The sequence below is a fragment of the Callospermophilus lateralis genome, chromosome 9 (assembly GCF_048772815.1).
Source record: "Callospermophilus lateralis isolate mCalLat2 chromosome 9, mCalLat2.hap1, whole genome shotgun sequence".
Lineage (NCBI taxonomy): Eukaryota > Metazoa > Chordata > Mammalia > Rodentia > Sciuridae > Callospermophilus > Callospermophilus lateralis.
This window is the reverse complement of record NC_135313.1, coordinates 28,786,603-28,809,179: the sequence shown is the minus strand read 5'-3', so window position 1 is coordinate 28,809,179 and position 22,577 is coordinate 28,786,603. Positions and strand designations below refer to the sequence as shown.

Genomic DNA, 22,577 nt, shown 5'->3' with positions numbered 1-22,577 from the left:
TTTAAAAATAGTATACATTCTCCTTTCCCAGAACGTCTCCAAGTTTTCCTGAAAATCAAAGAATATGAATTAATTTGTTACAACAGAGTAGGTAGTGGTTAGGCTCTTATTCTAAATAAAAATATTGAAACAAATGGTTGCTTAATTTTTAGGTGAAAGTGTGTATTTATAAGAAATGTTTATTCAGGGAATTTTATTCTAGTATGGCAATGTAAAAGTTTCACCAAAGGTCAATACTTCTATTCTCAAATAATTATATTGAAAAAAAGTATCTGAGTAGACACCAGCTATACTTCAAAAAATAATTTTTCTTTGTAGAATCTTTGCTCCTATTGACAAGAGCTATTTCTAGACCAATTGGTTGGAGAGCAAAGTCTCACACCCTTATCTTCTATAAAACAGGAGTGACCATTTCAACCCATTATCTTCGGACTCTGAGTCTTAATCTTCCACTCTCTGACTATAAACTCCCTAATTTTCAGCATCCTCTTTCTTTACTCTTCTTACATTTTCCCCCTTCATTTCCTCCTAGTCTTTAATCTCTCTACCCCTAGTTTTTTTCTAACCTACATACATCTTTGATTCTCTCATCAGCGTCTTCCCAGAATACCTTTAACATTGAATCTATGTCATAGTGATCATTCTATTCTCCAGACAGTTGACCTCTGCAAGAGAAAAAACAAAAACAAAAACAAAAAAACTTTACATTCAAGTACTTTCTACATGTAGCACCTTTCTAAGTTTTTTTCTGTGTGTGGTCTCATTTTGTCTTCACTAAACATGAGGAAGATTTTTGCTCATTTTACAGGCAAGAAAATGTTTTCACAGGGGTTAATTAACTTCTCCAAAGCATTACATCAAATCAAAGATGCCGTCAATTGTAGACACATTATTTTTTTAAAAAAGTTTAATCACTTACACATTGACATTAATCTAATTACAAGGTTACAGATACATCTTGATTTCAGCAGAAATGTTCGATGTACAAAAAAATATATCTAAGAATCAATAAAATTTGACAAGTAAAAGCTACACAGTACAAACCCAGGCAATTGGTATCTAGACCATAATAGTGTTCATCATTTTGTTATTCTGTCTCATAAAAAACATCCAAACATACAAAGTGGTATGTTAAAATTCATAGTCTCAGACATTATCTAAAGTTTTATTCCTGTTCTTTAGTCTCTGTCTTCTCTCTTCTTTTTTTTCCTTCAGTGAATTTTTCAAAGCGTTTCTAGCCTCTATAGCTCCCTACTTAATACTTACCCTCCTTTTCTTTTTTCAGGTAAGCATTCATTGTCATTGAGAAAATTGAGACATGAGTCACCACTTCCCTCAGCCTCTGCTCTCTTCCACAGTACCATAGACACACCTATAGTCCAAAGGCAGCCTTCATTCTGACCTGTTTCAGAGGGTGAGATAGCTCCCTTCCTGTTAGAGGCTGACTCCCTCCTCCTTATTCTTTTATCCTTATTGCTTCTATGTCCTCCGACATTACTAGTCATGTTTCTTTCCTGGGTTTCAACTTCTCCCTCTCTCTTAGGTTTTCTCCTTCAGTCTGTAAGCATGATCAAGATCCAAGCCTAACCGTCTGTTCTGATTTTTTACACTTGTTTTGTAAAACCTTTCTAAAGAGGGCTCCCCTCATGCTGTCTTCATTTCTTCACTTTCCATTTCTGGTTCAGTCCATCACAACTTTTCCTTCCCCAACATTCGTTTGAAATTGCTCTTGATAAGTTGTTCAGTGACCTCTTGTTTTTAAGATCCAATAGAAATTCTTTATCATCATTTTATTGATGTCTGTCACTCAATCTGTGATGTGATTGATGTCTTCTCTTTGTGAGAAGCTTTACCTCATTGGCTTCTAAGGTACCACACTTTCCTGATTCTTCTTATCTCATTGTTTTTTAATCACTTACACATTGACATTTCCCAAGTCCTATCCTGTTGTCATTATACTTTCCCACACCCCCAGGAGATAGGCAGAGGCAGGCATTCTGCTAAGTTCAAAGATGAAGATACACACTCCATCCAGTTTCAGAGCAGAAGGAGAAGCCCAGAGCTTCCCATTAGACTCCTCTTTAGAGCTCCTTAAAATTCCTGTCCCTTGGAGGAAGGGGCTGATTTTTCTGTGACTTCAGTAAACTTCACTGTAAAGTATGGTGCCCCTGTGGAAGGTAACCATGGATACTAGTAATCTGGCACAAAAAGTCTTCGGTTAATGGAGACTACAAGTTCTTTTTAGGACTCTAAGGGGACTTTGAGGTGGAGGACAGGACCTGGAAACACTTGGGTAGGGAGGACGATTGTCTAGAGCCTTTGGGCTAGGTTTATCTTAGTTGAGGTTGTGCCAAGGCTCATCAGAATCTTAGGGCAGCCACAGGGCTCTAACCAGGGACTAAGCTATTAACTAGCTGTGAGGTAAGAATCAAAGGGAATTCCAGGCATGTCCTTTTCTTGGAAAGCAGGGACCCCGCTGTGAAAATCGGACTGAATGGGTCAAAAGGACGCCAGCAACCACCCAGGCTGGAGATAAGATCTCCTGTTATCCAGTCAAGGGAAGTTTCCAGTAGCGCCAAGTCCCTACCCACTTCTGCGCCTTCCTAAGGGTGTTTTGCTCCTTCCTGCCCAGGACCTCAGACAGGCAACAGAAATTCACGTCCAGAATATCTTGGGAAATCTCCACCTTATTTCTTGGAAGCTCTTGCTGACCTCTGGAAAGGGACCTATGTCCCTTTTCCGACCCCAGATTTCAAGGCCTTTCCTCATGTCCCTTTATGCTCAAGAGAGGCACACTTGGAGAGCGGGCACCTGGGGACCTCCACTCTGCCCTAGACGGGTGGAGCGGGCGCCAACTTTCCAGCTTCAGTCAGCAGCAGCACACCTCCCGAGGTTGGTAGGGGAAGCCAAATTGCAGAAGGCTCCATTCTGCTGGGTGGAGGGCGGATATGGGTCAGGGTCAGTAAGGGAGTGTGTGGCCAAGCCTGCTCGTTTCCAGAAACGAAATCCTCAGAGGAGGAAGCCGAGAGGAGGGTGCGGGAGAAGGACTTGGAGGCGAGAGGTGGCGGCAGTTTCCAGGCGCTTTGACGTAGACTTGAAGAGGCGCCGAACACTCCCACTGCTTAAGAAGAGGCACAGTAGCAGTCAGGACGCGGAAGCTGGGGACAGTGACTCGCTCTGGGAGCAGCCCGAGCATTTCCTCTGCGCGCACTCGAGGGAACCCTCTCCGCGCATTCGAGGGAACACAGAGAGGGCAGAGCAGGTGAGTGCGGAGGGGCGCCCTTCTGCGACCTGGGAGTAGAGCTGGAGAGTAAGGGGGTGAGCGGGGCCAAGCCAGAGCCGGTCCCTGGCGGCTCCGCCCAGGTGGGGCGAGGTCGGGAGACCAGGTGCGGGGCTAGGACGCGCCAAGCAGAGCGTGGGGCTCCGATCAGGGCGCACCGAGGACCCCAGCCGTTAAAGAACTTGAAGAAACACCTTTCCAGGCTCGGAGAATCATGTCTAAAGAAGGGAATCGGAAAGATTCCACATGATCCTTGTGGCCTGAGCCGACGGGGAGTCCTGGACACCGCCAACTTCAGCACCCTGGACAGCGTCCCGCCCTTAGTCTTAAAAACTTGGCACTTAAGGCTCAGGCTTAGATTCAACCCCTGGAAGAAAAGTAACCTCTGGGAGATCTTGACTTTGCTATTTTAGTTCCGAAAAGAGCACAATAGATATATATATTTTTTTTCGGGCAGAGTTAATGTATAAATAATATAGAAATAGAAAAAAAAAATGAAGTGTCTTTTATCATAGTATATTCCTTCAAAATAGGGATGTGCCTGTTCAAAGAGTTTCTGAAATATTTAACGGTATTTCATTATGTTCTGTTGCTGTGCTGAAGACAAATATTCCATTTTATGATATTATCATTGAATATTTTGATATGAAAATATTCCCATAAGTATTCTCATGGGATGTACCTTGCTTACTTTCGTGATATTTACCATCTAAAAGCTTTTGAAAATATAATATAAAAGTAGAAGTGAGCTTTGTGTGCTTCCTGTTTCTTATTTATGTTGAAGTTGTTTAAGTGTGATTACATTGTGCACAGACTGTGAGGATTCCGATAAGCTATTTTGTTGGGGAAAAAGAAAATTTAAGTTATTTTAAGAGCATAATTTCTTATTGCACTTGTTTGAAGTGGTAACATAAGAACGAATTCAAGGTGATATGTAGCTCCCCTGATTTTATTGTAACAGGCATTGAGAGAAAAGTTAATGAAAGGCAAAGAATTTTCTTTAAAATCCTTGAGATTTACAACAAAAAGAGAGAAATTAAAAACAGTATCTTTATTAAATTTATACCAGAATTGAGAACATTTTAGGTGTTTGTAAAATGTCTTTTGATTCTACTTTAATGGGTTGAATATATGTCCTTCAGTTTCCAAATATATTTACCCACTTTTTAGCACCTATCTTGTATTTATTTTTATTATAACATTTTATAATTTGAATGTCTTTTTTAAAAAAGTAAAAGCCAATGTGAATAGAAAAGTACACAAGGATAAAATATATTTAAATTCTTAATTGCATAGGTATCTTAGATGGTTAGGTTTAAGATATTAATTAATTAAAGCCATGCAGCAAGATTTTTAAGTTTTCACTTAATATTCTTTTAAACTGTATTATTCTGTACCAGGGAAAAACAGTTCTCTTATATATCTAACAAAAGAACATATATTAGGAATACTTCTTAGCCCAAATATCTCGATTTTATACTATCTGGCCTGGCAATGAGTCATTTTAGATAGAAGGAGACTTGTGATATGGGAAGAAAGGTAAGACTTTTCCTATTTTATGACAATGACGTGTTTCCTTTACTGGGACTATGTTTCTTAAGGGCACACTTATTTTCTCTTCTGAGTGGAACAGGGACTGATGTATTTCCATCCTGTGCAGTTTCAGGACCATGGTTGATCCTGGGATCAGAAGAGGGATCCATCACCCCCTGAGCTTCACCTGCTCCCTGCTCATTGTGGGAATGTGCTGTGTGTCTCCTTTCTTCTGTCATAGCCAGACAGACCTACTGGCTCTTAACCAAGCTGATCCTCAGTGCTGGGAATCCTCCTCAGTGCTCCTCCTGGAAATGCGAAAGCCTCGCATTTCCAACACTGTGTCGGGCTTCTGGGATTTCATGATCTACCTGAAGACATCTGAGAACTTGAAGCATGGAGCACTGTTTTGGGATCTGGCTCAACTCTTCTGGGACATCTATGTGGACTGTGTCCTCTCCAGGAACCACGGCTTAGGAAGGAGGCAGTTGTCTGTAAAGGAAGAGAAAATCTCAGCAGCACAGCTACAACACACAGGGAATAAACAAGGTGGTTAGCCCCAACTCCCATGTCTTTTAAAAGGGTCAATCAAGTATGAATGTGCTGAATTGTGAGGAAGGGGGAAATGGCTTTAAGGGACAAATGCCACAAATATTCTTTTTAAGAGCACAGAAGTAATAGAAAGATAGATAGCACTTTCTTTTGCATTTCACAATAACTATTTAGATGATCATATGTCACTATCCTCATAGCTCATGTGAACACTAAGGAGAAAGAATAAGAAGGACAAATAAGGAAAAGCATGATTCCTCAAACACAGGACAAAGGTACAAAGGTATGCCCAAGATCAACACTATTTTATCATTAGCTGAAACATTAGCATTGATATTTACTTGCTGTGGAATTGGGAAAACTTGAATATAAGCCTGGGGAATATTTGTAGCACATGAATTCTTGCCCCCTTAAAATTGAAAAACAAAACAAAACATTGCTTTCATGTTAGTGGAGGGGCTCTTTGAGAGGTACTTAGTTGATTAGGAGAAAAAAAATCAACTGGCATGCAGATTCACTCCTTTTTTTTTTTTTAGTGAATTTCAGATAAATAGTTAACTTCTATCAAGTAATTAACTTTTAGTAACTTCCCAAAAGTTTACAAATTTCCACCAAAGTAAATATTGCATTCAAATACAGTCTTCTCTAGGGGTATAGAAGTAATATCCTTTATAAAATTGGAATAAAGGTGAGTGAGCTCCTGTCAATAAGTGAGCAAAGAGATGCCTGAGTTCTATTCATTTTTTGTTGTTGTTCAATTTTTGGTGTCACTTCATCCATTAAGCTTTCAAGCATCGCAGCAAGTGTAGTTTAGGTGGTAGTAACTCTTTTAGAATTATTTATGTACCAATGGAAACTAGAGTATAAATAATCTTTACATTTGTAAAAAAATTGTCATTTATGCCTATGATATATGACATATATTCCTAAATAATTAAAATAATGATTAATAGCTATGATTTTAGGACTACCTTTTCCTAAGATATTGAAGATTTTAGAGATCAAGTTTGTTTTAACCTCAGTAACTAAAAATCCTCATGACTTGCTGCCACACAAAACCAGATAACCCACTGCTATTATTTATAAATAAGTTTATTGTTTTGATAAGTGTAATTATAACTTAAACTAATTTCAATTTTCACAGGCTATATTCTTTCTGCAGCTTTGATATTAAAGTAGAAATACAGTTGGAATGTTTTAAGCATTGGTTGCTGCCATTAAAAAATATTTTTAGTTGTAGACAGACACAATCTTTTATTTATTTATTTATTTATATGTGGTACTGAGGATCGATTCCAGGGCCTCACACATACTAGGCAAGTGTTCTACTACAGAGCCACAACCCAAGTCCATGGTTGCCACTATTTTTAAAATATTTTGAACAGAGGCTGCTCAGGTGTCAGCATAAGTAAGGACTACATATTCTCTTCTGTATGGTGGAGGGTGATCTGTAGGGATTTTTCTCTCATTTTTATCACTTAGCTGTTGTGCTCAAATAATCACAACTATATTTTGTATTGTGTACTCAACTTGAATAGCTCAGAGAAATGTCTAAAGAAAACATTTGTGTTCTCAATATGAGAATAATTATATGTATGTATACATGTTTACACACACACACACACACACACACACACACACACACACACACACACACTTCTCCATCTCCAGCCATAGAAGCCACTTCCTTTATCTCACTACAAAGTTGCTATTGAGTCAGCTGGTTTCAAACTTTAGGAACTGTTGCTTTGCAAGTAGCCAAGTAATAGGAGTGAGCATTTCTCTTTGTTGAAGTTATTTTAATGTTTGGTACAAACAATTGTTTGCAGATCAGGAAACAAGACTTTCCATTTGGTTGGCAGAACCACAGTCAAAGAGGGTCTCAGGTCAAGGAGATACATGTCCAGAAGTTAAAAAGTTACAGGAACATTGAGATTTCCTTTCAAGAGGCTTGATTAAATCTCTAGTGGCTCAACTGGGCTCTGGATGTACCTGCATGGATCCTCTAATAATTTTTCCTTTTGTCTCGGGGGGATAATATGCTACCATGTTTGGACGAAGGTGAGGGTGAAGAGGTATTTTTCTATATATTTCTCAGGGAAATCATATCATCAGGGCAGAAGGGAAAAAGAATAAAATAAATGTGTACATAATATACAAATAGTTTTTTGCTATTTTGATGACTTTAAATCAATTAGTTTAGATCTGCTTACAAAATCTTAGTATGAATCATGCTTTGCTAAAAATATGTAACTTGCCATTTTCCATTTGACTAAATCATATTTGCTAATATTATATCAATAAATTTGAAAACAAAAGATACCAAATACCTAGGTAATCTTGGGGAAATTAATTTATGCATTTAGTACTTTGTTTCTTCATCAATTAGGTAACCTCTGACATACCTTCAAGTTCTCTGTTCTAATGTTATCTAATCCTATAAAAAATGAATGTATGAAAGAAACTTATGTAACTCTGGGAAGAATCTAGAAGAGCTTTACCCAAAGGAGAGTTGACTGAGCTGGGTGATAACCTGGATACTGTGGCTATTTACAATGAAAAGTAGAAACAGAGGAGGCTCAGAAATGAGAATTCTAGAAATTCTAAGGGCTAGAGATAGCATTATGAGAAAATATCCTAGAAGTTATTGTTATTTAGTCTAGAAAGATGTTGATTAACAGTTGAATGGTGGAACATATAAAGGGAATATAAAGAGGACATACCTAGGCTTAAGCACTAAATTCTGAAAGGAGAAAAAAGGAGAGAGAAGGAGAAGGCGAGGAAGAGAGAGAGGGAGAAGGAAAGAGAGAGACTGATTCATTTAGGCCAAGAGTACACTGATAATTCCCAAAGAGTAAGCTACAGAGTTTAGGGTAACTCACACAGTAGTAAAGACTTCCATTCAAATAAAGAGATTTTGAAGTATAACCTTGTTCATGTCAAAAATGATGGCCTCTTCCTTCAACAAACCTTATCTTCTGGGGCCTGGCAGACTGAATGTTCTAGAAAATTTGCTATTCTTTGTTTTTCTTGTGATGAGAAAGTGAAAATTTAGATTTATCAACTAATGATGTTGCAGTTGGTGTCAAATTAGCTGACAAATATTCAGTGCTTATTTTTTGAACACTAAACACAAGAGAGAACAATGCTTTGGGAACATAGATGGATCCACAGTGCTTGACTTCCTACTTTGCTGTCTCCAAGAAAGTTCCTAAGCAGCATATTCAGCAATTCTTTACTTAGAAATTTACTCTAAGAAACATCCAGAGGTTCAAGTTCTTTACTGCACTGTGATTTATAGTAACAGGAAACCTGGAGATAATCTAAACCCCCACAATAGAGTGACTGTTAAATAAATTATGGTATAAAGCATGTGTATAAAACTACCTCAGAAAGATTATACTGTGTGTGATTTAAAATGTTTTATCTATATTTTTACAGGAAACATTATATAAAGACCATTTTAACTTTTTAATCAGAAAAATAATGCATAGTAATTTACAAGAGAAAATATTTTTATAATTTACATCATTCATATTATATAGGTAAACTGCATAGGACACAAAACTTTTCATAAATATAAATTTATTATATATGAATTATTATATATTTCCTTTTTAAAAAACAACTTACTGATATTTAATTCAACTGAAAATCATTTGGTGACCTTCAGTTTCTTTTTTCTGCTTTCAGGTGCATATTCTCAGCTCCTAAGAGTCCCTTTCCTAAAGAAGAAAGAGTTGATTGAAAATTGGATAAGCATGTATGTGCGCAGGAGTGGGTCTAGATTCGTTGGAAAAGTAAACCTGGAAATAAAGAGAAAATAAATCTAACCTTAGAGCTAACTCATGCCTTGGAATTAAAAAGTGCATACATATTTTTTCTTAAATATTGGTCACTTATTTATTTTAATTGGTGAAAATGTCCAGAGATAAAAATTAATATGAAAATTAAATAAGAATACTTAAAGCTTCATTCTTTTAGGCTGCTAGCATGTTCCTTCAAACAGTGATTACTGCCAGAACATTTAAGAGTTAACCTCCGAAGATGACTTGAGGATTGGAAGACTACACTCTGTATTAATTTGATAATTTGTCTGGGGATGTTTGACATTGTTAATGGACTGGGGATGCCATACATTTAACTTGAATACATTGCATGAATTCCAAGCCATTTACCACTGAATTGCTTGTGCACTGGCATAAAAGGAACTGTGTTTATTAATTGCTAGTTACCACAATCTGTGATACTACACTTTGAGAAAATATTTTTGAATACTGAATGAAGCAACGAATAAAATGAAACAAAAAACTGGGGGAATAAAGCATTCTTCTTATGGAAACAAAATTAATAAATGCTCTGGACCAAGTAATGTTTTGGAGTCTCTTTATCTCAATATTTAATGTTTCCACTAAAGATACCCAAACTCTGATAAAATAGCGTAAGTATCAATTATCTCCCAATTACATATGTGCTATTTGATGAAATATTAAAACTGTATAAGTGGCTATAGTTTGCACTGAAAAGCAAAACACATTTAAACAGAATTATAAGAGAAAAACATATAAATAATTTTTCCCAGCAAAATGACCAGGCCCGAATGAGATTCATAGCAGTGAAGTCCAATTAGCAAATTGACTTGCATTCCGGGCATAAGGCTATTTTTATCTCTAATTATTCCTACGTTTCCAACCATTCTCTCATAACCAATGATGGAGAGCCAGTTTGAATTTCAGATATGTTAGCTATTCTCTTGATATTTTCAAATCCAAATTATTTTCAGGTCCGAATAAAATCTCAATAAATGTTTCACTGAAGCGTTTGGGACCCTCCTAAAGCTAGAAATCTTCTCTAAAGGTTTATTATCAGAAGACAAAGTTTCATCTGAGGATTAGCCAAATCCTAATAATGGGGGAAGAAGTCCAGCCTCAGGGTTTGGCTGACTGGGAGAATGAGAATATTAAAAACCTGCCACTCTTTGGCTACCATTTCTACATAGATTCATCATTTTGCTTTCATACTCTTTTCTCTAATGCCTTTCATCCTGCTCTTCAAAACCATCTGATAAACTCATTACCTCTTTTAAATCAGTAAATAGATACCACTCTTGGAGAATGCCAACAGCAGTTGGCAATATTTTCTGTAAAGAGTAGGGGTTGTTGGCTTTCCTGCGTCTATTGCAATTAATCAGGTCTACCTTGGTAGAATAAAAGCAACTATGATACATAATAAAAGAGCATGGTTATTTTTCAATAGAACTTGGTTTATGGACACCAACATTTAAATCCATATACTCTCCAGGTGTCCTTTTTAACCACTTATAAAATGTAATACCCTCTCTTAGCTCACAGCCTGTTCAAAGTAGGCAGTGGGCAGGCTTTGGCCCACAGGCTGCGGTTTGCTGAACCATCATGCTTTATGAAATATTATCCCATGTATAAGGAGCACTAAGGGATGAAGAAAGAAGAGTGAATATGTCAAATGACAATCCCAAAACAAAGATGTATGATAGGCTGGGAAACAAACATAAAAATTAGGATGAGATTGAACAGGGATAAATTCATCTTAATCCTATCCAACTGGACATTATTTTACTCTGTATACAGTACTAGGAATTATAGAGCACTCCTACACACACATATGTATACATACACATATATGCATATCTATAATCTCTCTGAGTGTAATATGGACCACAGATTTTGAATGGAATCCTAATAATTTATATCGAGAGCAATTAGAGATCAGTGATTGGACTGTAGGCTCAGGACCTGGGTTCAAATATCAACTTCAAGTACCAGCCAAATGATTTTGCCTAAGGTATTAACTGTCTTTGTGCTCCATTTAAAAAAAAAAATAAAATGACATACCAGCTTTCTAGGTCTGTTGTAAGGATTAAATGAGTTAGTACATATAAAGTGTTTAAAGCTAAGTGTTGTATCAGTAAAAAAAACTGTTAGCTCCTACTTTGGATATTGAGTTAAGCATATCTGTAATCTAATTCAACACACAGAGAAAGGACACACAGGTGCTTTGGTGAAACTCATGATATGGAGGTTTTGAAAACATTCACATAAGTCTTTTGAGATACTTTTTGATTTATAAACAATTATAAGAAATAATAGAGACATTTGTATATTCATCTAATTTCGCCCAATGGGAACATCTTGCATAACTATAGGTCAGTATCACAAGCAGGAAGCTGACATTGATGCAACCCAAGGAATTTATCCAGATTTCAATTGTCTTACAAGCACTCCTGTGTGTGTGTGTGTGTAGTTCTTTGTCATACCAGTTCCCAAGGAGGAGCATCCAGATGGAGAATTAGGTCATCAATCACTAATTTGAATGATATGTGAAGAAGATGCATTCATTGATATAGATCACACATTTGACTATTACTACCAAAATATCCAAAGAAAGAATGACCTTGTGATAGAACCTCCACACACCTGGATTCAATTTATTTTTCATTTACTCTTCACCCCATGGCCTTACTCTAAAGAAGATCTATTAAAAAGGAGATTCAAAATAGGATTTCTCTTCTTTATAGTTTACACCAATTATTGAGAGAGAGGTAGAAAACTTAATTTTCTTAATTCAGATTTTGAAAACGCATTTTGTCATCACACCTGGGGGCCTTTGAGTCTGGACTCCTTTTCATTTGAAGTTGGGCAAAGTGATTTGATCCACAAGGGCAGAGAAAGCCCTGCACACCTGCTCAGCTTTTCCATATAGGTCCATGTTCACTGAAGACTGTGGCCCTGAAATCAAGAAACAGGAGAGTCTTTCAGAGAAACCTACTTATAGGTTCTTAAGCTGATCTGGATAAAGCTTTTGCATATAGATGATATGGAACCCATCTTTCCTCAATTCCTGCAAACAATGCCTTTTCTCTAAGTTATAAGGCAAATTAGATGGCTGTATTAATTGTGATCAATACCACTAATCCAAAGAAGTTGTAGGTTCTTAAGATGCATTTTCCCATGGCACAAATCTGAGGTGCCAGAAAGTCCACTCCAGACAAGTGTCTTGCAATCTCTGTACAATCAGAATCACCTGAAGAGTGTTAAAACAGCATGCTGGACCCCATCCCCAGAGATGTTACTCAGTCTGTTGGGGATAAGGCAGAGAATATGTATCTGTAATAAGTTTTCAGGTGATGCTGATGCAGCTAAGGTTTGAGGTGCTCCCCTGATATCAGTTATAAAAGGGATTGTGCTACAGCTGAGTTCTACAAGACCTTTAAAGAAGAACTAATACCAGTACTCTTCAATTTATTTCAGGAAATAGAAAAAGAGGGAGCACTTCAAACTCATTCTATGAGGCCAATATTACCTGATTCCAAAACGAGGCAAAGACACATCAAAGAAAGAAACCTCAGATCAATATCTTTAATGAATAAACATGCAAAAATTCTCAATAAAATTCTGGCAAATCAAATACAAAAAACATATCAAAACAATAGTGCCCCCATGATCAAATCCACATATGTGGTTGGTTCCACATACAGAAATCAGTAAATGTTATTCTTATTGAATTAATATTGTCAAAATGACCATACTACCAAAAGCATTATACAAATTTAATGCAATTCCAATCAAAATCCCAATGACATTCCTCATAGAATCAGAAAAAGCAATTTTGAAATTCATTTGGAAAAATAAGAGATCCTGAATGGCCAAAGCAATCCTTAGCAAGAAGAGTGAAGCAAGTGGCACCACAACACCAGACCTTAAACTATACTACAGAGCAATAGTAACAAAAACAGCATGGCACCAAAACAGACTGGTAGACCAATGGTACAGACCAATGGTACAGAATAGAGGACACAGAGACTAACCCACATAGTACAGTTATCTTATATTAGACAAAGGTGCCCAAAACATGCATTGGAGAAAAGATAGCCTCTTCAACAAATGGTGCTGGGAAAACTGGAAATCCATGTGCAACAAAATGAAATTAAACCTCATGAAAGAAAGTCCACTCCAGACGAGTGTCTTGCAAACTCTGTACAATCAGAGTTGCAAACTCTGTACAATCTCTCTCCATGCACAAAACTCAACTCATAATGGATCAAGGACCTAGGAATTAAACCAGAGACCCTGCATCTAATAGAAGGAAAAATAAGCCCAAGTCTCTATCATATCGGATTAGGCCCCTACTTCCTTAATAAGACTCCTGTAGTGCAAGGATTAAAATCAAGAATTAATAAATGGGATGGATTCAAACTAAGCCACATCAATGTTTATTGCAACACAATTCACAATAGTTAAACTGTGGAACCAACATAGATGCCCTTCAGTAGATGAATGGATGAAGAAAATGTGGTGTATATACACAATGAAATATTACTCAGCAATAAAAGAGAATAAAATCATGGCATTTGCAGGTAAATGAATAAAGTTGAAGAATATAATGCTAAGTGAAGTTAGCCATCCCCCCCCCCCAAAAAAAAACAAAAAACAAATGTGGAATGTTTTCTCTGATATTAGGAGGCTAATTCATGGTGGGGTTGAGAGAGGGAGCATGGGAAGATTAGATGAACCCTAGATAGGGCAAAAGGGGAGGAAGGGGAAGGGGGGAGCAAGGGGGTAAAATGATGGTGGAATGAGATGGACATCATTACCCGAAATACATGTATGAAGACTCGAATGGTGTGAATATACTTTGAATACAACCAGAGATTTGAAAAATTGTGCTCTATGTGTGCAATATGAGTTGTAATGCATTCTGCTGTCATATATGACAAATTAGAATAAAAATTTTTAAAAAGAGATTGTGCTATAAAAAGATCTACAATTTGGTGGTTATCAATCAAAGTTTTAATGTGCATAATCTTTAAACTAAGAACTCTTCATAGTTTAAATATACAAAATATACAAATATTCAAAAAACAGAATACTGCTCACACATAAGCATAAGGAAATATAAGGATATTCACCAAAGCCTTTGTGATCATGAAAAGCTGAAAGTAACTTGATTATACATCACTAAATATAGTATATTCATACCATGAGATGCTACACAGAATTTAAAAAAATGACATTGTTCAATGTCACTAAGCAAGCAGGAAAAAAGCAAAAGTATAGTATAATCTGACTTATGATGAAAAAGTAAGGAATGTACATATGCAGTTAAAAACATGTGAAGGAAAACGTATTAAACCTCTAGTAAAAAGGTGGGAGAAGTGGAGGACATGAAGATGAATTAATTTTTAGAAAATTGTGCATTGTGGCATCTTAATTTACCAAAAATGTAATATTGTATTATTTGTGTAACTGATAAAAAATAAAATCACCGGAATTGAAAGCACAGAAAAGCTTATTTTGTTAGTTACATACTTTTCAGGTACCTGGAGTATATTGTAGCTCCATCTGTGCTATTTTGCATTGAACATTCAGGAGGAGAGAATTTATACCATTCTTCCTCATCTATTCTCTAACACTGCTCCAGAGCTACAAGGACCTTGAATAAATCATATTTTATGGTCTGACTAAAAATTTTTGTTCAGAGGCAAACTTATTTTAAGACATTGCTTCTCAGCCCACAGTGATAAAATCTTAAATACAGCAATAAAGAAATAAGGAAGTATAGTCCTTTTCATCTTTTCATGAATGAGAGCTTTTCCTGTTACTTTTTTTTTTAAGCTTAAGCCCCTTGTAATGTTACAGAAAAAAAAGCCAAAGATATGCACCTAGTACATAATATGTTACTTGGCATACTCTTGGGACTCAACATGTATAAGGACTAAATTAATATAGCATATAGGTAAATGCCTAAGGAGATGTTAATTGACAGTCCAGAGAAAATCACAATGTAATTTAAATTAACAATTAATTTAAATATGATTTAAAAGCCTGTCTGGTCCCTGAATAAATTAAAGATGTGAGAGAAGGCTATTAGAATGTTGGATGTAGAGATTTGAAAGTATTAACCTGTGTAGTCTATGAGTACTTTCCTAGGCAATTGAAATACTGAACCTATGTCTTTCTTATAACAATCATTAATTAAGCAAATCAATATTCATTAAATATCTACTCTGTGCTAAGACCTCTTCCTTGAGATCCACATTGTACATGTTGATTGCCTTTCTGACAATTCATTTAGAAAGGTCTCAGGCAATTCACACCTAATATGTTAAAAACAGAACACCTGATTTTTCTGACCCCTCGGTCAGTCTTCTCAGTGTTCCCTGTTGTAATAAAATATCACCATCTACCCAGACCAACACCATTACCCTTGCGGTCGGCTCTTTCCTGGTCTGTTATCCCACTTGCCCTTCTCCCAGCTACTCTCCACATAATGCCAGGATGTCTTAAAAATACAAACCTATGCCGTGAATGCCAAGCAGCAAGCATAGTGCTTGGCACAGAGTAGATTATTGATGAATGTTTGTTAAGTGAATAAATGAGTGATTTAATGACGAACCAACTAGATATATTTTCTGCTGGATCTCTTCATTTTCTCATCAAAATTTACTTCTATTTTTCGTGTGTGTGTGTGTGTGTGTGTATGTATGTATGTATGTATGTGTATAATTATAGAGAAGATACAATAAAAGATATATGTCCATTAAGTTTCCAATAAACACTGCTTGGACTCCCAGTCATCATTTGAGGTTATCTTCAAACAGATTAGATAAAGATACAATGTTGAACTTTTCTCTCCTGAGTTTGCTAAGACATTATTATTTATTTCCCCATAATTTGCTAAATTTGAACTTTATTTTCTATTCATTTAAAATAATAATTCATAATGATGGTTCCAGATAAGGAAGAAAGGAAAAGGGCATAAGCCACATCCCTGACCTTACCTGTGCCCTCATATATATAAAATTATGTCATCTGCAAACAGAGATCATTTTATTTCTTTTTTGATTTGAATAGCTTTTATTTTGTTTCCTTGTTGATTGCTCTGGCTATAACTTCCAGCACTATGTCCAACAGAAGTGGTGAGCATGGGCATCTTTGTTTTGTTCTTGATCTTAAAGGAAATGTTTTCAAATTTTCACCTTCAGCATGATGTTAGCTGTGGGTTTTCATATATAGACTATATTCCATTGAAATAATTTCTCTCTCTACCTAGTTTATTGAGAATTTTTATCATGATAGAGTTGAATTTTTCAAATGCTTTCTTCTATATCTATGAAACAAACCACGTGATTGGTATCCTTTATTCTGTTAATGTACAGTAACATATTTATTGATTTGCAAAAACTAAAACATCCTTGAATCTCAAGGAAAATTCCCACTTGCTCATGGTGTATGACCCTGTTAATATGCTGTTGAATTCAATGTTCTAATATAGTGTTGAGTATTTTTACATATATTATTACCAGAGAACTTAGCCTGCAGTACTTTTCTTGTAGTGTTTTTATTTGTGTTGGCAACAGGGTAATACTGACCTTATAAAATTACTTTTGAAGTATTCCCTGTCCCTCAAATTTTTGGAAGAATTTAAAAGTATAAACATTAATTTTTCTTTAAATATTTGCTAAAGTTTATTAGGAAAGTCATCTGATCCTGGGCTTTTCTTTTTTAGTAATTCAAATTTTCTGTTTCATCATAACTAAGTCTTAGTAGGTTGTATGTTTCTGGAAATCATCTATTTCTTCTAGATTATCCAGTTTGTCGGTGCATGATTGTTCATAGTAATAATCATGATCCTTTTTATTTCTGTGGTATTAATTATGTCTTTATCGTTTATGATTTTATTAATTTGAATTCTTCTTTTAGTTAGTTTAGCTAAAGTTTTGTCACATTATTGTTCTTCTAAAAAAATCCCTATTGTTCTTTATATTTTATTTATTTTTGTTCCAATCATTATTTCCTTCCTTATGCTAACTTTGGGCTAATGCCTGCCCTTTTCCACTTACTTGAGGAGAAATATTCAGTTTTTTTGTGTGATCCTTCCTCTTCTTCTTCCTCTTCCTTTGCTTTCTTCACCTCCATTTTCTCCTAATCCTCCTCCACCTCCTCCTCCTTTTTTTTCAGTACTGGGGATGGAACTCAGAGCCTCATGCATGGTAGGCAAGTGTTTGTTCCCTGAAGGTAGGTGTTTGTTACTATAAGATTCCTTTTTGGGACTATATTTTATGTATCCCATAAGCTTTGGTATGCTTGCTGTGTTTTGTTTTCATTTATCTTGAAATAGTTTTCTACTCTGCTTTTTGATCATTCATGTATCTTCATGAATTTTTTTCTTTTCTTCCATTATTAATTTCTACTCTCATTATATTGTGGTTGGAAAAGATTAGATCTGACTTTAGTCTTCTTAAATTTGTTAAGACTTGTTTTCTGACAACAGGTGACCTATCCTAGATAATGTTCCATGTGCACTTGAGAAGAACATATATTATCTTGCTGTTGAGTGAAATATTCTGCATGTCTCTTAGGTTCATTTGGTTTATAGTTTTGTTCAAGTCCACTGTTTTCTTATTGACTTTATGTCTGGATGTTCTATACATTATCGAAAGAAGAGTATTGAACCCTCTTAAAATTATTGAATTACTCTGCATTTCTTTCTTAAGTTCTGTCAATGATTGCTGTATGTATTTAGGTACTCTGATGTAGAGTACACATATTAATTGAATTATTATGTATTCCTTAGGAATTAACAATTTTATCATTATGTGTCTTTTTTTTTTCTCTTGGGCTAGTTTTTGACCTATCTATTTTGAATCATATGAGGGTAGCCACTCTTGATGTCATTTGGGTTCTTTTTAATGGAATATCTTTTTCTATCCCTTTACTTTCAGTCTTAAATATAAAGTAGGTTATTTATAGACATTTCAGAGCTGGGTCTCTTTTTTATTTGTTTATTTTTTAAATACTTTCAGCAATTCTATATATTTTGTTTGTAAACTTTAATTCATTTATAATTAAAGTGATTATTGGAGGGGAAGTACTGCTTTGCCATTTTGTTAGTTTTCTGTCTTACAGCTCTTTTATTTCCTTTTCCTATTCTATCATCTTCCTTTCTTTTCATTTTTTTTTTTTGCATATTGTGGTTTATTTTATTTTGTATATTTTCTGTGTGTTTTGTTGTGTGTGCTTACCAAGAGACTTCCATCAAACATCTTGCAGTTATAAAAGTCTTTTTTTAGCTGATAACAACTTCAATTGTATAGAAAAACTCTTTACTTTTAATTGCTACACCATATTTTATGTTACTGGAAAAAATCACACCTTTTAATATTGTATATCATAAACATTTTATAGTTATGATTATTTTTAATACTTTTGCTTTAACTTTTGCATTGAAATTGAAAGTGATTTATACATCACTGTTTCAGTATCATGGTATTTTTGTCTCAAACATATTTACCTGCCCCCCCCCCCATTCCCTATTTTTCTCATCGGAGTGGATGATTTCAAATACTCTGAGTTTGCTGATTCTTTCTTCTGCTTGATTCTAGTTTGCTGTCTAACTCTTGTACTGAAATTTTCATTTAAGTTATTGAATTTTTTCAGTGCCAAGATTTCTATTCGGTCTTTTTAAAGCTTAAATCTCTGTTGAAATTGTCATTTTGTTCTTCTTCTCTTCAGCTCATAAACATCATCATAATGGTTATTTTGAATTCTCTGTCAAGTAATTCATATATCTCTATTTCATAAAGGTCCTTTTCTGGAGCATTCTCATTCCTTTTTTTGTACCATGTTCCCATGCTCCTTTACCTTTCTTTATTCCGTATTCGTATATATACAGTAGAAAAAATAGCCATTTCTAGGTCAGGGACTTTAATGCACACTCTTCATGTCTTTTCATACAGAAGAGGATCCTCAGCAATCAGTCTAGCCAGAAACTTTGGGAGCTTCTCAAGCCTTCATATTAGTCCCAACTGCTACCTTTGTTCTTAGCAACTCTCAGGCCTCTAGTGTATGAGAGGTACTATCAGTATTCTGAGACAGGCAATGCAAAATCTGGTCCCTAAGAGAGTCCCCAGAAGTATTAGAATGATGGATGCATACTCCAACTATTTCTCTCCTGAGTAAAAAGATGAGCTTTAAGTATTATTAGCCTGCATGCTTTGCACTCAGCCTTGAGGAGGAGCGATTCCAGGTGCTTTCATGCTGGTCGAAGCCACCATCTTTGTTCTTAAACCATGCTCTCCTAATTCTGCCACCCTCCTCCTCTGTCTTTCCTCCTCATGACTGAAATACACAGTGACAAATGTATTGCAAAAATGGATGTTATAGAAACTGAAAATAATTTAGTACATGTACACAGGAAATTTCACTCTCAGATGGAAAGCAAACAGTTTAATAAAACAGAAGCAAAGAGTACTAAACAGTATTTCAAATCTTCCTTCCTTCCTTCCTTCTTTCCTTCCTTCCTTCCTTCCTTCCTTCCTTCCTTCCTTCCTTCCTTTCTTTCTTTCTTTGCTGAGAATCAAACCCAATGCTACACACATGCTAGGCAAGAACTCTACCACTGAGCCACAACCCGAGCCCGAAAATCTACTTTCTTTACTGTAAGTTTTAACAAATTTATTTCCTATTGATTTTCAATCCAACATTCAGAATTTAAAGAGGTTCCGGGACCTCTTTACACATAACTGTCTCTTTTCATTATGCTCTCATCATCTTTGAAGTCCTTTTATCTTAGATCTTAATGCTGAATGACTCTATTCAATTAATGTCAAATGATTGACCAAAAATCATCATAAGGTTTACTTTTTAATCCTATTAAGCCTTTAAGTATCATGAAGTTCATCTCAATAACCAAGATACAGTAACTTCTTAGTGAAGCTGTAATCCAAAAGGGCAGTCAACTACTGGGATAATCATCACAATGGGTGAATATATCAATACTTCATCTGAGTCAATCTTAGAATGTTATAAATAGTAAGTATTTCTAATTTGTCCAACAATTTTCTAATTTAAAGAAATCAAACAGTAAAGAGATCAAAACTTCCTGCTGTTATCTAATGTTTCCACGATAAAAATAGAGTAAATAAAGGTAGCCATTACCTCAATTTAGCTCATTTCATTTTCCACATTTTCACTACACTTCTGTCTTTGAGTAAGTTTGATGTAATCTTGGCGAGCATGTATAGATTATGTAGAATGAATGAAGTATGATTTTATAATAGAAATTGCCAATGGCTAATTGGAATTGAAAACAGGATTATATTCAATACCAGACTGAATAAGGATCCTAGCTTAAGTAGAAATATTTGAGTGATGAGTGACAGTGCAAAACAGTAGCCATGAAGGTTAACATGTTTATACTGTAAGTTTAGAGGTCTCAAAGAAATACCGCTAATACAAAAGAAATAGACTTTGTAGTCTATAAATTTAAATCTTAAAAGTTAGTATTTGTCAAATCATCACAAAGTAGTGAGTGCTATAATAACAAAAGGACAAGCATTTTTCTGCTAATATCATAAGCATGTTTATAGAACATGCTTTCTATAAAACATCTATATTCTATCGAGATTGTAAGTGGAAACAGATGAGTTTGTTGAGATTTTTAAATATTTTGTACAAGATTGGATAATAGTAATTACATGTCAATACATTCTCACAATACCTGAATTTAGAAATATATATTTACTCATGATTTTCCTTTAATGATATAATTATATATGTATAGATAGATATATTTATATAGAGACTTTGATAAATCACTTAAAATATACATGAATCCTTTTCCTTCAAATAGTAAACTGAGGAAATGTTGAGATATTATCTTCCAAAAAGAAGTAGTATACCTAGTATTATAAATATAAAATGTGTATTATAATAACGACATTTGTGAGAGCTGATCCAACACAATGTTTTAGTAATCAACAGTTTTCATCAGCTTATTTGGAGAAACATAAAAACAAAAAAGATGTCAAATACTAAAATCCTTTTCTGTAAAGTCCAATATTTATGTGAAAATTTTCAAGAAAAAGGTCAAGTGGATATTGACTTTGCTTTGAATGCTCATAATGACCCCAAGTATATTTAGATGGAAAAACCACGGGTGGAATTTTTTGTTGGCTTAAGAACTAGGCACAAGGAGTTCTCATCTTGTCTTTGTCTCAGGCAGACTGAGCATGCTCTGATATCACTGTGAACTCATTTCCTCTAATAAGATTATAACTCCAACTCCATTTACTGTAGAGCTTTTGAGAATCACCAAATAATTAGCTCATTGACTTGACTTTACCAAGTATAAAACTGATGTTATCATGTGCTTAATTTATAGTTCTCCAGCTTTTGTGAGCTGAATTGTGTCCCCTCACCCGTAAAATTTATATTGAAGTCAACCCCAATACCTCAGAATGTGACTGACTGTATATGGAGACAGGGTCTTTAAAGAGTTAATTAAGTTAAAATGAGGTCATTAGGATAGGCACCAGTCCAATATGACTGTTATCTTTATAACAAGGGAAAATTTGGACTTAAACATACGCTAAGGGGACACTACGTAGAGACACAGGTGGAAGACAGTCATCAACAGGGTAAGGAGAGAGGCCTGGGGGCGGGGGGGACAGTGCTGCTGATACCTTGATCATGAACTTCTAGCCTCCAGGACTGTGAGAAAATCAATTTCTTTCTTTCTTTCCTTTTTTCCTTCTTTTTCTTTTTCTTTTTTTGTTTAAGTCACCTACTAGTTTGTGGTACTTGGTTATAAAAACTCTGAAAAACTAATAAACCAACTCAGAAACTGCTGTGTGTGGTGCTGGGATTGAACCCAGAGCCTCACAAATGCTAAGCAGAAGCTCTTCCACTGAACCACACCCCAACCCCAAAATCAGAAATACTTTGAGAACATTCATACATGAGAATGTTAGGCTTTATTTTACCATGAGTCTTTAGATAAATTGTCCACCATACGAGAGTTTAGACTTTTTCAAAAGTATATATGTTCTCCCTGGATTTAAGATAATGTTACTCCAAAGCAGAAGAAATAACTGTGTAAAGGGTTTCTTAAAAGGCTTTCAGAATTTAGTAATGGGTCACAGCTTATGAAGGAGATTATAATGATCAAGCTTCTTCTAATTTAGAAAGTTAATCAATTCTTCTTCAGAAAGACAACAACATTATTATCCCCATTTTAAAACCATGATACCAGGCTGCACAGGTATATATGATTTAAGGCTGATACTAGTAAGTGCTATTAGATACTAATAAGTGCTATAAGAAAATAATAAGAATTTATTTAATGCTTACTGTGTGCCAGGCACCATTCTAAAATCTTGCATGATTTATCCCCT

General features: G+C 35.3%; 2 protein-coding genes across 2 annotated transcripts in view; one reads left to right on the top strand and one right to left on the bottom strand.

Moving 5' to 3' along the window:
* The first annotated feature begins 4,950 nt into the window (after positions 1-4,950).
* Positions 4,951-9,192, top strand: Fam237a (family with sequence similarity 237 member A). Its single transcript, XM_076865769.1, has 2 exons — positions 4,951-5,362; positions 9,059-9,192. Exons 1-2 carry the CDS (start codon positions 4,951-4,953, stop codon positions 9,190-9,192), a joined length of 546 nt encoding a protein of 181 aa, XP_076721884.1.
* A 2,833-nt stretch (positions 9,193-12,025) lies between these two features.
* Dytn (dystrotelin) overlaps positions 12,026-22,577 on the bottom strand; it is a 56,863-nt gene continuing 46,311 nt past the window's right edge. Inside the window, 1 exon segment of the mRNA XM_076866880.2 lies at positions 12,026-12,129. Within this exon segment, the coding sequence (XP_076722995.2) occupies positions 12,026-12,129 (104 nt within the window).